Below are 15,702 nucleotides of genomic sequence, written 5' to 3'. Positions count from 1 at the left end.
CGAAAAATCTGCCAGCCCCATACTCAGCCCATATCCACCAGAACCTTTGGCCAAGACTCCAGTCCCATCTGGATTGCTCTCCATCACACTCTGGCACACCAGCCTCGTCCCTGCACATGCACATCTAGCAACCCAGAACACATGACAGACTGTACCTGCATGCCCAGCTGGATACATATTCATCTCGCTGGGACATGGGGCTGGACGGGAGTTAGAGGTAGTGGCGTGTGCATTGGGTAGTTTGCGGAATGGGGCCGATGAGGCAATATTATCCATAACTATTACAGTCCCCTTCTTCCCGCACCTCAGCTTCCGCCCTGTGGGTGCACAGACCAGAGTGCTGTCATTTCACACAATGTGACTCACTTAAACCTCAGGGCTATTGTAAACCCTGCCCGGTAGGTGTGAATAGTTCTCAGTCAACTTCAGAGAGACGGCTGAGCAGTTTCTTAGGGCAGGTCTAAGCCGACGGGAGAGAGTTCTTCTGTTCCGTCAGCTTAATAACTCCACCTCTGCAAGACGCAGTAGCTATGGCGGTGGGAGACGCTCTCCTGCTGACATGGGGGTTAAGGTCGGTATAAATGCGTTGCCCAGGGTGTGGATTTTTCAATCTCCTGAGCACCGGAGTAAGTACGCAGTGTAGAGTAAGTACACAGGCCTTAGAGAGACAAGGGGGGGTGAGGGAATCTCTTTTATTGGACGCATTTCTGTTAATAAAAGAGACGTTTCGAGATACTCAGAGCTCTTCTTCAGGCTGGAGCTCTGTGTCTGTGCGCCATAGCTGCACAGAGCTCTGTGTAAGCTGAAAAGCTCGTCTCTCTCTCACCAACAGCAGCTGGTCCAATAAAAGACATTACCTCACCCACCTCGCCTCTCTGATATCCTGGGACAACAGGCTGCAAACATACAATTTCTTAGTAAACAAACATTCCATGCACACTGAAACGAGACAACAGTGTCAGTTATAGCCCAAAACTAAGAATGACTTTTGAATTCAAGTTGTTAGGCAGTAAATCTGATGGTGTTTCTCATACACTTTGATACTGTTACATATACTCATAACAGCTACACTTCTCTACGTCAGTACACGCACACACAGCCATTCCCTCTGAGTGGCTCTAGGAGATGAGTTCTCAGTCTTTACAGAGTGACAATCCTATGTCGTGTGTGTGTCAGCTGGACTCGTCCGAGCCTGGGGAGAATAGTAGCATCTCAGCCCTTTCAAACACTTCAGAACCCTGCCAGCAGACAGACAACCTGAGGATCTCCACAGCTAGCCCAGGTCCAGCTCAGGTGCTAATAGCTGACTGCTCCTTACTTGCTGGTGAATCAGAAACTTCCTGTCATCAGTATCCAAAGGGGTACCAGATTGGGATCAGCGTACAAAATAGCCAGTCCCTAGATCTCCATAAGGCACCCCCACTATCTGCACCCCATAAGCCCAGCCAGGTGAGGTAAGAATGTAGAAACTCACCACTCCCTCAGATCTGCCCCATTATCTGTTGAACAGAGACAGAATCCCTGCTTCGAACAGTTAGCTGATAGCTACATGAAGTTCCACAGACTCCGTGGCCTCTCTAGGTGAGAGATGCTTCCGCATAGCTCTCCTTCCAGGTCCATAAAACACTACCTCATAGAGCAAACCTTATCTTAATGGAGAGCTTCCCTAGTAGGAGAAGCCAGAATAGCACTCACCTGTATCCTACGTGTTACAAGGACTAGAACCTGCCAGCAAGCACCTCCTCATCAGGGTTGCCTTTAACTCAGGGATGGGCAAACTACAGCCCGGGGGCCACATCCAGCCCTTCAGACATTTCAATCCATCCCTTGAGGTCTCACTGGTGAGCAGGGTCCAGGGCTTGCCCTGCTCCAACACTCCAGCTAGGGAGCGAGGTTGGAGGCTTGCCCTGCTCTGCACGTGATGTGGTGCCGCACGGCTCCCGGAAGCAGTGGCATGTCCCCCCTCCATCTCCTACACATAGGGGCAGCCAGGGGTCTCCTCGCACTGTCCCCACCCCAAAAAACAGCTCCCCAGCTCCCATTGGCCAGGAACTGCAACCAATGTGAGTGTGGGGGGGTGCAGACGGGGCAGCGCGCAGAGCCACCTGGCCACACCTCTGCTTAGGAGCCAGAGATAGGACATTGCTGCTGCTTCCGGGAGCTGCTTGAGGTAAGCGCTGCCCAGAGCCTGCACTCCAACCCCCTGCCCAGCCCTGATCCTCTCCCGCCCTCCAAATCCCTCGGACCCAGCCTGGAGCACTCTCTGTACTCCCAATCATTCATCCCCAGCCCCACCCCAGAGCCCGCACCCCCTACCAGATTCCTCATCCATCCCCGCACTCCAACCCCCTGCCCCAGCCTGGAGTCCTCTGCCGCAGCCTGAACTCCTCATTTTTGGCTCCCCCAGAGCCCACACCCCCAGACGGAGCCCTCCCCACTTCCACACCCCAACCCCATGAGCATTCATGGCCCACCTACGATTTCCATACCCAGCTGTGGCCCTTGAGCCAAAACGTTTGCCCATTGCTTCTTTAACTCTTTATTTATACCTTTCCCCCATCCCCCACTGTGCTCTGATTGGCTGAGCTCTCAGAAGTGACTGGGTGTGGCCAGTCAGGTGGCTTGCCCACAATGAAAACTTCCTCTACAGCTTCAGAAACAGCTACTGAACATGTTCGGTAATGACCACGCTCCACTTCAGGGTGTTTCTAGGCACCTGGTGCTGAGTTGCCCTGCTCAGATGGGCAGATAGAGATGCCAGCTGCAATCCACATCCTCTCCCCGTGGCTCCTCTCCTGTGCCTTAGGCCAAACAAAGTCAAATGCTGCAGTGTAAGGCAGGCGGGTTACACTTGCTGATATGATGCTGGGCTGACTGTGGAAGTGAGCTAGCGTGTGCACGATTGGGTCGCTTGGGCCCAGTAGTTGGAAGTACGGAACTGCTCCAGCTTCCATCAGGGGGAGGGTTTGGTGTTCAGCACTTCTGGAAATCAAGGCCCATGCTATTATGGTGCCTATGGCTAGAAGGCGTGTGACTGGTGGATGTCTTAGCTGGCAATTCCCTGGATTTGTGGTTGTGGTGGAAACACTTGCTTTAACTGGGAGTAAACAGAGTATTTTGTTGAGGGGAACGCCCACCCGTATGCTCTCCCAGGTCCTGGGTATGCAGCAGCTTTCTGATTGGCAATCGCAGACCCTGGAGCTGGGCTGGCAGCAAGGGACGGAAAAATGTCCTGACAGGATACAGCCCTGCACAAACTGAAGTTTTTAAACAGCCGCTGTGCTCAGACACACAGGGTGCAAGGTGCAGTCGGCGGGAAATCAATGTGTGTCCAGTGTCTAAGGGACACACTGGCACTTGAGCATTGGTGGCACAAAAACAACTGTCAGCTGTTGTGTCCCAGCCTCCAGGAGCCTGTCATTAATACACTCAGGCGGATGGGGAAGGTACAGAGCTAGCAGTTTTACTGAACAGATCCAGCTTTGCGTGAGGTCTGCTTGGGAGTAACCAGACACCCCGTCATGTCCTGTAAGCGCTGGCTTGGATTGCGCAAGGGCTGTTTTTATTTTGGGCATTTCACTGGTTGGTCACAGATACAAAAGGGATCAGCCCAGAGCTTTATCTAATATGCTCATTTCGTAAGGCATCTTTTAGACATTTTGTAGTCCCCCCAGGCTGCATGTGGAGTCATTCACTGCCCTGCGCAGCGCTCCCCATTCTGTGCTGCACTGGTGGTGGCCCAGATAAAAGGGGGAAGGGGAAGTGTAGCTCCTAGATTCTGGAGCTAGCCAGCATAAGGTAGAGCAGCCTCATAGAATATCAGGGTTGGAAGGGACCTCAGGAGGCCATCTAGTACAATCCCCTGCTCAAAGCAGGAGCAATCCCCAGATAGATTTTTGCCCCAGATCCCTAAATGGCCCCCTCAAGGATTGAACTCACAACCCTGGGTTTAGGAGGCCAATGCCCAAACCACTGAGCTATAAACTAAAGTCTCGAGGAGTGTGGGAGGGGAAGGGTGGGGATGTCATCTCTGTAACATGCAGTGTCAACTCTGTCTTGCAAAGTGGCACTGGCACTCAGGCAGGCTCCTCAGACATTAGAGCTACATAGTATAGGATGCAAAACCGTAAGAGATACACAGCGTGTGCCACAATCACCCAAACATTGCAGCTATGATGGTGTTAAATCCTGCTGCCCTCCACCAGACCCTGCATAAAACAGGCTTTGCACATTGGGAGCGAGGGGATGGAATTCTGCTCCTTAAGCCAACAGCAGGGCAAGGAGAACATGTGCATGTATACGTGTTTCACACACAGGATTTGGGGCCAGCACATCCTCCTTTATGGCCAGCATCACACCCCCTCTCTTGCACATCAGCTCCCATAATGCACCTCCGAGCAGCGTCTCTCCTTAGCATGGAGGGTGGGCTGGGAGGCCTCCCCACGCAGCAGAGCTGCAATTATTCCCTGGTGTTTCAGACTTTTCCCTACTGCACAGTGTGGGCAAGAGCTGGCCTGATAGGTTTGGTGAAACCTTTAGCAGCAGCCAGTATGTTCCCCTGTAGGTGACTCGTGATCCCAGCGCTGGCATTAATAGTGCTGCTTGTTTCCATGCTCTATCTTTAGCCCCTTTATTAGCAAACCTCTGAGCCGATCAGCCTGTTCGTTTGGTGTCCCCACCGCCCTCTGGCCATGCAGAGCCTCAGTCACTGCTCCCCCAAAGCTGCCAGTGTTCTCTTGCCATCCACTATCTCGGATGCTTTCTTGGGGACTCCCACAGGCCAGCCCCACTGTTTGCTGGGTCAAGGCAAAATCAGCGCTAGGAACATGTATGTCACCATGCTGACAGCGCTGACGAGCCGGATGGCTCCAGGGCGTGTTTCTGGATTCCCAGCAGTCTCACAAGGCCAAAATAAAGCAGGACAGCAGAGGCGAGAGGGATCTGAGCCCCAGGAAGCTAAGAGAGGGGTTACAGATGGACTGGAGCTGGCACAGAGGGAGCAAACAACCTGCAGTGAAGCAAGGATAACTCTGACGGTGGTGAACCACAGCCTTGCTGAGAGAAGGCTTCTGCCCACCGCAAGGGAAGCTGAACCCAGCCATAACGTAGCTGGGGGCCTTTGGCTTAGTCAACTCATAATTCAAGGGATTGCCCTTTCCCATCCACCCATCCATTCTCCCCCACCTTCCTCACCTAAGTGATGGCACTCGGATCCCCTACATCTCAGACACACCCACACACAAACCCTCTCCCCTGGACTGGAGCATCCTCCCACCACCAGCACAGTGCACGGCATGGACTGTGCTCAAAGGCTGGGGGCAGCAACATGCAGAGAAAGATGCAGGGATCCACCTGGGAATGTTTGCTGCCTGGGTAGGGGATACAGCTGGAGGAGTTGGAATGAATGTCCCAGCAGATGAATAGGAGATGACAGGTATCAGTAGACTGCACAGTGCAATGCTCCATCCCGTCTGGTATCCTGACTCCACCAGAGGCCAATAGCTGATGCTTCAGAGGAAGGTGACCAGAACGCCATACTCCGTCTCTCCTCCTCAGCGGTAGCATCTCTCCTGGCAGTCCCAATGTGCTAATCCACCCGCTGATTGTCCCTGGGGGTGGACGGGGAATCCAGCCAGGCCCCTGCAACAGGCCATTAGCTTGTGCCCTTAGAGGAGGCTGGATTCCCCTTCTGTCCTTCCCTTCGCCGTCATAGCTACCTACAGCTGCTGGCGCTGTGCAGAATGTGAGCCAGCCCCTGCTTATCTGCCAAAGGGGCAACACTCCCACCTGGGATCCTGCATGTTCTAGGGCCCAGGGTTCTGGTACATTGGTTCCCCAGTGCAGACAGAACCAAGCAGACCTAGGGAGAGACCCAGACCCAATCCCCCTTACTGATGCAGGCCCCATTGTCCATTTCGGCCATGCTCCACTCAGCAGAGGAGGGAAGGGGAGAGGAGAGAAGGCTTTAAACCATCGTCCCAGATCCTTGGCCCAGCCTCCTGTGAAGTCAGAGCAGCAGGAAGATTTCCTGATTTTAAATTGATTGTCTCAGGGCTGCTCTAACTTACACTTGGCTGCAACAGCCTGTGCTACTCCTCTGCTCCTGGCTACATCCCTGATCCCCAGATCAGCTGCCTTTGCTGTCCCTTTATGCCCCCAGGACTGCATCAGGGGACAGCACTGGGGAAACAGATGGGGCAGGGGGCGCAGAGAGTGAGGGGGCAGCCTACAAACCAGATTCCAGAACCAACTTTGCAGCTGTCTGAGTTTCCCATCTCTGCATAGGCTGGACTAAAACCCAAGTTCCAAACACTCCCAGACGCCAGACGCCCAGGACTCCCACTCATTCCCCCTAATGTGATATTGGCACAACTTCAGTCAGCAGTGTCTCCTCATGGCAGCCCCCTCGAACTCACCCCCTTCCCCAGCTCGCCAGCCCACCTCCCCCTGGACTCATGCCAGCCCCTTTGCTCGGCTAACCCCTGAGGTTCTGGTCTTTTCCCCAGCACTGAATGAACGTTGTGCTGGGGATGAGTCTGGACCGCCAGGCCTGGAGACCAAAGTCCTCTAGCAACAGAGCAGGTTCAGGACAGGCCTTGGCCACATGCCGGCCCTGCCTCTTCCTCAGCCTCCAATGGGTGGAACGCATAGTCCAGACCAAGTGCTCAGCTTAACTTACTGAAAGCTCTGATAAGAACATTTCAGCACAATATTGCACTGGCTTAATCAAGCGTAATGCCGAAGTGAAGGAGACTGAGCAGGAGCCTAATGCCCAGTCCTGGGCACCGGGAGCCTGCTTTCGTCAGCGTTCGCCCTATGCCAGCTCCTGCGTCGCTCCAACCCCCCTTTATACCTTGTCTCGTGACATCACCCGGGGCAGATTATTAAACAACCTCAGCTCTAAACAGTCTAGTCTAGCGTTTCAGACATGCCAACCTACAAGCTTTTTAACTGATACATTTTTACTTCTGCTAACATTCTTAACTGGTACCTCCTTAGTGAGCTTTTTTAGCCACTACCATCTTCCCTAGTCTGTCTCACCGGGGAGATCTGCACCTGGCTCGTAAATCACACATTTGTCTGGGTTGCTTTGCCCTGTTAGCGACACAGCCCAAGAATCCGCTGTAGATCCGGCGCAGACCAACTTTCTGATTTTTACAGCCTGTACAATTGTTTTAGCAATGTTTGAAAAGCCACCAGCAGAGAGTAGGAAAAGTCTCTTTGACATTTTCTTATAACACAACTAAATATACAACAGCTGCCTCTCTACTGTTCTTTAATATACATTAGCTAACACAGTTTGTTACACAGCTGTTTGCACCCATCTGGGATCAGAGCATAGGCTCAGCCCCATGTGTAACATGATGTGCTCCTCACTGGCTCATCAAGCAGCAGGGATCCAATCTGAGACCAGCTGGTTCAAAATGCAGGAGCCTCTAAAAGACACACCTGGATAAGCCCCGACTGTTGAGGCCTCCTCAGCCTCTATCTGTGGCTCAGCCATCATGAGATGGAGACAGAGTACCATGTGGAGTGGGTGTGGCCCATCAAACCCTTGGCCTCTTGGGCCCCATAGTGCCAGCTGTACCCATTGCTTTTGAGAGCTGGATGTTTGCTACCTAGGATCAGGGCCAATGCCACCATCTCAGCACACGCCAGCCACCGGATGGTAGCAATTGTTGGCCACCCCACTGCTGTGATGCAGGCTCTGTTCAGTATTCCAGTTCTGGTCATTATTATAAACTGCTTACCCAGGGCCATTCCCTTGCACGGGCGCACAGAGAGCGAGGACATGCTCTGCCATGAGCGATCTCAGATGTTTCAGAGATAGGGCAACAACTCAGTGAAGGAGGGTGTGGGAAATTCTTAGGGAGGAGGGGATCCCCATAGAAAGGATCCCTAAAAGAAGGGGGTTAAGGGGAAGGGTTGGAGGAGGAGGTTGTGCCTTTAAGGGCTGAGTTTCCCAGACAGGATCTGAATAGGGCAATCATTGAACACTGCTGAGAGAAGGCACTAGGCAGACAAGCAGAGGAGTCGCCTCAACCCCTCTGCCATCCCGTCTAGATCTTGCCAAATGCCCAGTGCCCTGGTTCAGTAATGCAGCCTCTAACGCTCAGGGTCGTGGGCGGGTTCAGTGCTAAGTGCAGCCCAGCTGCCATATTTACTTGCATGCCCTGCCCATGCGTCTATCTCATGGCTCTGCAGGGCGCTCTGGGGTGAAGCCACAGCCTGCCCAGCCAGCCTGGGCTTTGCTGCAATACTGACCGTGAGCCTCCCATAGAGCAGGGTTCCGATGGTACTGTGGGTAAGCAAGCGGCCAAGGTCCAAGCAAGGGCTTACTGAACCCGCTGATGTTCCTCTCTCTGCAGATTTAGCTGCTTGGGTCCCTACTAGACCTTGGGTGCTGGTTTGCCCAGAAGCCAGTTCATGCATTCCTATACCATGGCGTCACCAGACAGGATGAGTGGCTCAGATACCGGCCTGGAGGAGCCAGAGCTCAACATTACTCTTACCCTCCGGATGCTCATGAACGGGAAGGTAAGTGTGCCCCTCTGGCTGGGATTCCCTCCAGGCTTTCCTGGGAAAGCAACATTAGGAGTTCTACCCTGGGGCAGAGGGCTCCTTCAGGCTGGGATCCCTGGGGCTGGCCCAGAGCAGCAGCATGGGTGACTGGGATCTGCGCTGGGCTCAGACAGACAGCTGGTGTTGAATTTGCAGAGCTCACGTTTCATTTTGCTTTCCCAAAACTAATCCCATTTAACAACAATCAAAGCCTGACCCTGGGACGTCTGTGCTCCAGCAGAGGTCCATTTTAGAGCAGAACCATGAAACATTCATCGGAATGTCAGTCCAAGATCACATTTTGTAGCAAAACTGCAGAAATGTCTAGTTTCAGTTCAAGAAAGGATTCGTTTTATCGGGCTTTGGAGAAAAGCAGTTGCCCAGAGAAAGAAGCAAGGATTTGCTGGGAACTTTTGAGAGGGGAGATTACTATTTTTGCACATGGCTGTGTAACATGGAGCCATTACAAGTGCACCAAAATCTGGGCTTCAACCACCATCTACCTAGCTAAATGATGCAGACAGACAGAGAGCTAGATAGATAGATTTAAAAAAAAAACAAAACAAACTAGCTGAATTTAACTTCAAGGGACACTGGCAACTTGTTTTTTTAGATTACTCTTTTTTTAAGTTAATGTTTCCAATAATATGTCTTGAATTTTCTGTTTTCAATCCATTTTTAAAACACATGAGAGTTTTCTGTTCCCCTGCTGATGCTTGTAGGGATCTTCTGAGAGAACCACAAAATCCACCCTTCCTTTCTTTGCCTTTCCACCCGGGACACGTCCTCTTAAGGGATTGGTGTAGCACGGGCCTCTGAACTCGCCCAAAGAAGTACACGCGATTGAGATCATTGTGCTAGGGCAGGAGTTCTCACAACACGTTTTTCGGTGGCCACAGAGTTCAGCCACCAACTCTTGCTGGTAGCCCCACTGATACTTTTTCCTAAAATACTTCATTAACTTTAGGAAAAACATATAAATATGCACATCTACATATCCAAATCATTGTCATTTATTTATGTAAGGGTTTTTTGTTTGTTTGTTTGTTTTTGGCAGTCTTAATAGTAAAAATAGTGCTGTGAAAAGTGATATTTATATGTTGATTAATATGACTTAGTTTTCACAGCACACTTAGTAGCCAGCTGGGAAGCTGTGATAAGTGATATTAACCAACATACAAGTATCACTTATCACAGCCTCCCAGCTAGCTAGTAAGTCTGCTGGGAAAAGTGATACTTGCATGTTGGTTAATATCACTTTTCTCAGCAAGCCATCACTGCCCAGGAGGCTGTGGTGGCCATATGAAAAGCCCCTGGTGGCTGCATTTGAGAAACGCTGTGGAGCCTGGGACAAAGCCCAGGTGAGCATCAGCCCAGCAGTGAAATACTCTGCAGCCAAAGTGTCAGCAAATGCACGCTGGGAACCAGCTGGAAACAAGAGACGGGCATTTTGCCCTGGTGCTAATGTCTCCCAGTGACCTTCAGGTTTGCTTGTAGCAATGCCTGCCAATGGCAATGAGAGTCAAGGGTGTCCCTGCACCTGCAGTTCCAGAACAAGCCATACTGCCACTCAGAGGCACGCCTAGTCCCTAGGGCGGATTGGGCGGGTCCCCTGTGTGCTCAGGAATCTCCTAACTGGGCTGCTCTTCTCTCTTTGTGTTTCCACAGGAGGTTGGTAGCATCATCGGCAAGGTAAGAGGCAGGTGTTCCCCATAGCCGGGACGTTTCTTCAGGGTCTCGCGGAAGCTGTGGGAGTCTAACCGCCCTCCCTGTTCTTATTCCCACAGAAAGGCGAGACTGTTAAGAGGATACGGGAACAAGTAAGTGGTGTGGGATGGCAGAGCCTCTCGCTCTCCTGAGCTCTCTTATGGGGCCAGGCTATGTCTTGTGCAACTGACCAAAGCTGCCTCTGGCTCATGAGTACACTTCAAACCTCCCTTCTCCTCCTCCTATAACCCCCACCTCACATCAGCACTGCAGCCCCAAACACCTGGCGAGCCCAATGGTGCCCATGCCCAGGCTTAATCAACTGCAGAAGTAGCTGGAAGATGCCTTCCCCTCCACATACACACAGCACACACTCCCAGAGGTGAGCCTGCTGCCTAGCAAGAGAGCACTCAGCCCCAGGTGACTCAGGGAAAGCGAGGGGGCAGAGCCTCAAATGTATGGTTAATGATGGTACCACCAGGTGGTGCCATTATACATAGCGGTCCAGGTTCTCTTCCTTCAGAGGCCAGCAAGTTTTGACTCTTAGGGAGATGTGCTGGTTTTGAAAGGTTTTGTGCAGAGGCAGCTTGAGAGAGAGGACACTGCATGAGTGGCAGATAAGTATGTGCTCTGCCGTGGGCTCTCACTGGAGTCAATTCTCAAGGCGGAGTTGCTCCCTGGAACCAGACACGGGTGTTGGGATAAAAATTCTTGGAAGCAGAAATTTACCTGCATGCTGTTTGACGATCCCATTTCAGGACTGGTGTAAATAAAGCAAGTTACACTTAGCGTATACCCAGACTCCACATCACTGAATTCTCCACTAGAAGCCAACCTGCAAGGCCCCAGATCTCTGCTACTGCTCAGCAGCACAAGGGCGCCACTGACGTCAGAACAGGACACTGGTGTCAGATGAAGGAGCAAGAATATATTGCACCTTGCCAAGTTAGGGAAATAAAAATAAAGGAACTAAGAGGAAAGAGCAAATAGCCACAGTCTTAGCAACAAATAACAAGAAATGTATGAAATACATCAGAAGCAGGAAGCTTGCAAAAAACCCTCAGTGTGTTGCTGGACCACCATGGGCAAAGGGAGCAATTAAGGATGATGAGAAGATTGCAGAGAAACTAAATGATTTCTTTGCATCAGTCTTCATCGCAAAGAAATGCTGAGGAAATACCTTCCATGGGCCTACTCATTTCTGGTGAGAAAGGTAAAGTACTGTCAGCGACTGAGGTGCCTAAAGAATCGATGCTGGAACAGATGGACACATCAAAGAGCAGCAAGTCACCTGGCCCAGATGGCAGATACCCAAGAGTTCTGATGGAATTTAAGAATGAAGTTGCCGAGCAGATAGCAAATATATGCAAGTTTTCATTAAAATCTATTATACCAGAGATACAGCTGGGATTCTGGGAATCAGAGCAGGGAGCTTTGCTTTGGTCCAGGTAAATTAGCTGAAATGTGAAACAGAAATGTAATTTAAAGCACCTCCATGATCATGCTATGCTGAGTGTAACCAAAGACACCCCTTTAATCTACTGGTATTGTTTGAGCAGGTCATGTGACTAAAGGAGAACCGGTTGATATCATTTATTTGGACTTTCAAACAGCCTTTGACAAAGGTCTTCACAAGAGGCTATTAAGGAAACAAACAGGGCTTTGTGTGAGAGGTAAAACATTGTCATGGATCAGAACTTGACAGAGAACAGAGTAAGAATAATTAGCCAGCATTCATCTTGACAAGACATTAACAGCAGGGGGCCCCTTGGTTCTTCACTAGGAGCTGTGTGGTTTATTATATTTTTCAATGATCTGGAAAGGGGGGGTGAGCAAAGTTTGCAGATGAAACCAAATTATTTAGACTATGACTGGAAGAGAGTGAGGAACTTGAGACCTAACCACGCAAGGGAAACAAGGCAACACGATTGCCAATACTCAATTTCACTGCAAATGCATAGTGTAAATTGGAGGGATTAATCCGAAATAGCCATTAATTATGATGAATTAATGATTATTATTGTGGCAATGCCTAGGAGCTCCAGCACCAGGTAGTGCCTCATGGATGGGGACCTCATTGTGCCAGGTGCTGTACAAACACAGATCAAAAAGATGCTTCCAGTCCAAACATGTGGACAGCTTCTAAATAAACTGTCAGGAAAAAGACCTGGACGGCTCAGTGAAAACATCCACTCAATGTGCAACTGGGGGGCCTAAGGAACAGGCTGAAGTAGAATATGGAACTTATTGTACAACTCAAAGGAAAGCCCTTAACTGGAACTGTGTTCAGTCTGTGTCACCCCATCTCGACCAGGACGCAGCAGAAATAGAGGGTGGGCAGAGACAGAAATGATTAGCGACTTGGCCAGATAGCCCTAGGAAGAGTTCTTACCCTGCTGTCTGGTTTGCTTTCTCAGAGCAGCGCCCGGATCACCATCTCTGAGGGATCTTGTCCTGAGCGAATCACCACCATCACAGGATCCACAGATGCTGTCTTCAGAGCCGTCTCCATGATCGCCTTCAAACTGGAGGAGGTATGGTACCTGCCCCCTGCCACCCCGCCTGTATTCACCCTGCACCGCATCAGCCTGCTGAGAATGAAGGGCCAAGGAGGGGGGTGATTTGGAGGGTCCCCCAAGAGTACAACAGAACATGCGAACCCTTTTAAACAAATCCATGGCTCCTCCTCAACCCTGAGCATCTCTGCTCTCCCGAGGGGTCAGATTCTGGTCCCTCAGGGATCTGTTACTCAGGCTGATTGTATGGGGACTGTTCCATACAGGATTGATCTTTACAGAGCCAGCCATTCACCTGGGCTTGTATTTACACAGCAACAACTAGGGTGACCAGATGTCCCGATTTTATAAGGACAGTCCCGATATTTGGAGCTTTTTCTTATATAGGCTCCTATTACCCCCCATTCTCTGTCCCGATTTTTCACACTTGCTATCTGGTCACCCTAGCTCCAGCCTGAACACTGAAGATAGTCTCTGCAGAACAGCAGGACCTCATTGTTCTGGGAGGGGGAACAGGGACACCCTCGCTCTGCGCTGACCCTGACCCTCAACAGACTCCACTGAGAGCACCATACCATGGCCTTTGGCCCCAGGATGGTGATATTCATTCCATTCCAACGCTGTACCTCTCCCATTTCAGGACCTGGGGACAGGAGCCGCCAACGGAGGAGCTGTGTCCAAACCGCCAGTGACACTGCGGCTGGTCATCCCAGCCAGCCAGTGCGGTTCTCTCATTGGCAAAGCTGGCGCCAAAATCAAGGAGATCCGGGAGGTAAGGGCTGGGGGCACTTTGCAGAACCTGTTTGCTTCTCCCCAGTGAGGCTGGTTGTTTACTTTCTGCACATCTCTCCCCTGGAGGGATGGAACCAGGCCGGTCAGTTTCGCTTCCTGTTTCTCATGCCACAGTGTCCAGCTGCTGTGTTTGGGTTCCTAGTTCGGTGCACAACAGAGTCTGTGAAACAATCCCTGAGCCCCTTCCTTTAAAGAAAAGCTTGAATGTCTGTCCTAGACACTCTGTGTAACCTGCGGGGCAATTCGGGTGACAGCTCCCGCCCGCTGTGACCAAGCCACAGAGGATGTGAGTTTGTTCCAGGCCCAGCTAGGGAACCAGGGCTCTACCGCTCACTGTAGTCGCTCACGCTTTTAGGGTACGTCCACACTGGTGCTGGAGGTTTCAGCCTGGATCTGGGGGAGGAATAGCTCAGTGGTTTGAGCATTGGCCTGCTAAACCCAGAATTGTGAATTCAATCCTTGAGGGGGCCATTTAGAGAACTGGGGTAAAAATCTGTCTGGGGGTTGGACTAGATGACCTCCTGAGGTCCATTCCAACTCTGATATTCTATTCTTGCTCACACGGGTGAGCCTGCTCAAGGCAGCAATTGCCCCTCCAGCTCTCTTGTAGACTTACCCTCAGCTCTTGCTTCAATTCCCAGCTGTCACGCTAGCTACTGGCTCTTATAAAATCTGAAGTAGACCCATTTGTGGAGAAGCCCCATGAAATCTCCAGTCCTTGGACTGAGGTAGATGTGCCTGTGATGCACGTGGCTCCAATCACAGGACAGGGCCAGGAAAAGCACTGCCCCGCCCTGATGGGAGTGCTGCTGCAGGAGACAGCATTACCCTGACACCGCCTCAGCCCCAACAAACCCCCTTGCTAAGTACTCTGGTTGAGCTGTTAGAGCCAGCGTTGCTGGTCAGTTGGGGCGAGTATGGGAATGCCTGAGCAGGGGCAGGTTATGCCAGTGCAAGGAGGTTGGATGCAGCAAGCTCAGCGGTGATAACGCCTTCGGTGGCCATGCAAAAGGTGTAGCCTGCACTGGCCACGTGGCTGCCTTCCTGATTCCAGTGTGTGGGTGTGCAGAGTGGGGGGAGCCAGCGTGGGGCGGTACCAGCACTAGCTGCCCATCCCACATTGTTCCAGGGAATGTGGGCAGCTGCTTAGCACGCACACAGCCATTGCCAAGGGGGCATCTCTCCTTGCAGAGCACGGGAGCACAGGTCCAGGTGGCAGGAGACCTGCTGCCCAATTCCACGGAGCGGGCGGTCACAGTCTCGGGTGTGCCAGACGCCATCATCCAGTGTGTGCGGCAGATCTGCTCAGTCATCCTGGAGGTACCCGTGTTGGGCTCGGGGGGATTAGACACACGGACTTGGCCCCCTGCCCCTATGCTGGAGAGCGGGAGGCGGGCTCCAGGGGGCTGGTTTCCTGGCAGCCTCCTTCCCTGTGCTTCATGGCTGGAGCCGTTGCCGAGTTTGCCCTCTGGGAGGATGTCATGGTAGTTGCTGTGCAATATCTTAGCTTTGCCACCTCCCACCAATCCACCCCCCACTGCATCCATGTCTACCGTCTGCCAGGGCAAGGCTGGGTCAGAGCCAAGACGTTCTGGGGTGGTTTTAATGTCCTGCCAGCCGAGGCTGAAGGAGATGCGACAGCCCAGCCCCCGCTGGAAGTGTCCCTTGGAAGGCTGGTCACCCTGCTTTGTAGCCTCTCTCACCAGTTACCACCCTGATGCCATGAGACAATGTGGCCCTCGCTGCCACTGAACACAAGGCCATGGATACACACCACACTGCACCAACGCACGAGCCAGCCAGCCTCTTGCCTTCCACCGACTTCAGTGCCACGGGCCGTTTCCCAGCCCAAGGACAGGGCCCCCGCAGTGAGCAAGGCTACAGTGTGTAGCCAGCTGTCAGGCTCAGCATGGGGTCAGGAAAGGGGGTTAGTCTCCCTGGAAGAACCTGCTGATTTCTCCTCTGCTTTCCCCTTCTCAGTCGCCGCCAAAAGGGGCCACCATTCCCTACCATCCCTGCCTCTCCCTGGGGACGGCTCTCCTCTCGGCCAGCCAGGTAAGGGGGCAGCTGGAAGGGAGGGAGGGAGAGAGGGAGGGAAGGAACTTCCCAAGCAAAAACACACAGG

At 52.0% G+C, this 15,702-nt stretch overlaps 1 protein-coding gene across 5 annotated transcripts in view; it reads left to right on the top strand.

Moving 5' to 3' along the window:
* PCBP4 (poly(rC) binding protein 4) overlaps nt 1-15,702 on the top strand; it is a 36,320-nt gene that overhangs the window by 13,273 nt on the left and 7,345 nt on the right. For 3 of the 5 annotated variants that reach the window (XM_050958721.1, XM_050958723.1, XM_050958719.1), the window contains 7 exons: nt 8,370-8,538; nt 10,231-10,254; nt 10,350-10,382; nt 12,687-12,803; nt 13,426-13,557; nt 14,769-14,897; nt 15,558-15,632. In XM_050958721.1, the coding sequence (XP_050814678.1) occupies nt 8,428-8,538; nt 10,231-10,254; nt 10,350-10,382; nt 12,687-12,803; nt 13,426-13,557; nt 14,769-14,897; nt 15,558-15,632 (621 nt within the window). In that variant the 5' untranslated portion in view covers nt 8,370-8,427. Of the gene's footprint in view, nt 1-8,234; nt 8,267-8,369; nt 8,539-9,846; nt 9,924-10,230; nt 10,255-10,349; nt 10,383-12,686; nt 12,804-13,425; nt 13,558-14,768; nt 14,898-15,557; nt 15,633-15,702 lie in introns of those variants that run through there. The other 2 variants (XM_050958722.1, XM_050958724.1) reach the window with 2 other exon arrangements.

The sequence above is a fragment of the Gopherus flavomarginatus genome, chromosome 6, assembly GCF_025201925.1.
Source record: "Gopherus flavomarginatus isolate rGopFla2 chromosome 6, rGopFla2.mat.asm, whole genome shotgun sequence".
NCBI lineage: Eukaryota > Metazoa > Chordata > Testudines > Testudinidae > Gopherus > Gopherus flavomarginatus.
The sequence above is the reverse complement of the archived record's forward strand: the minus strand, read 5'-3'. Positions and strand labels throughout refer to the sequence as shown.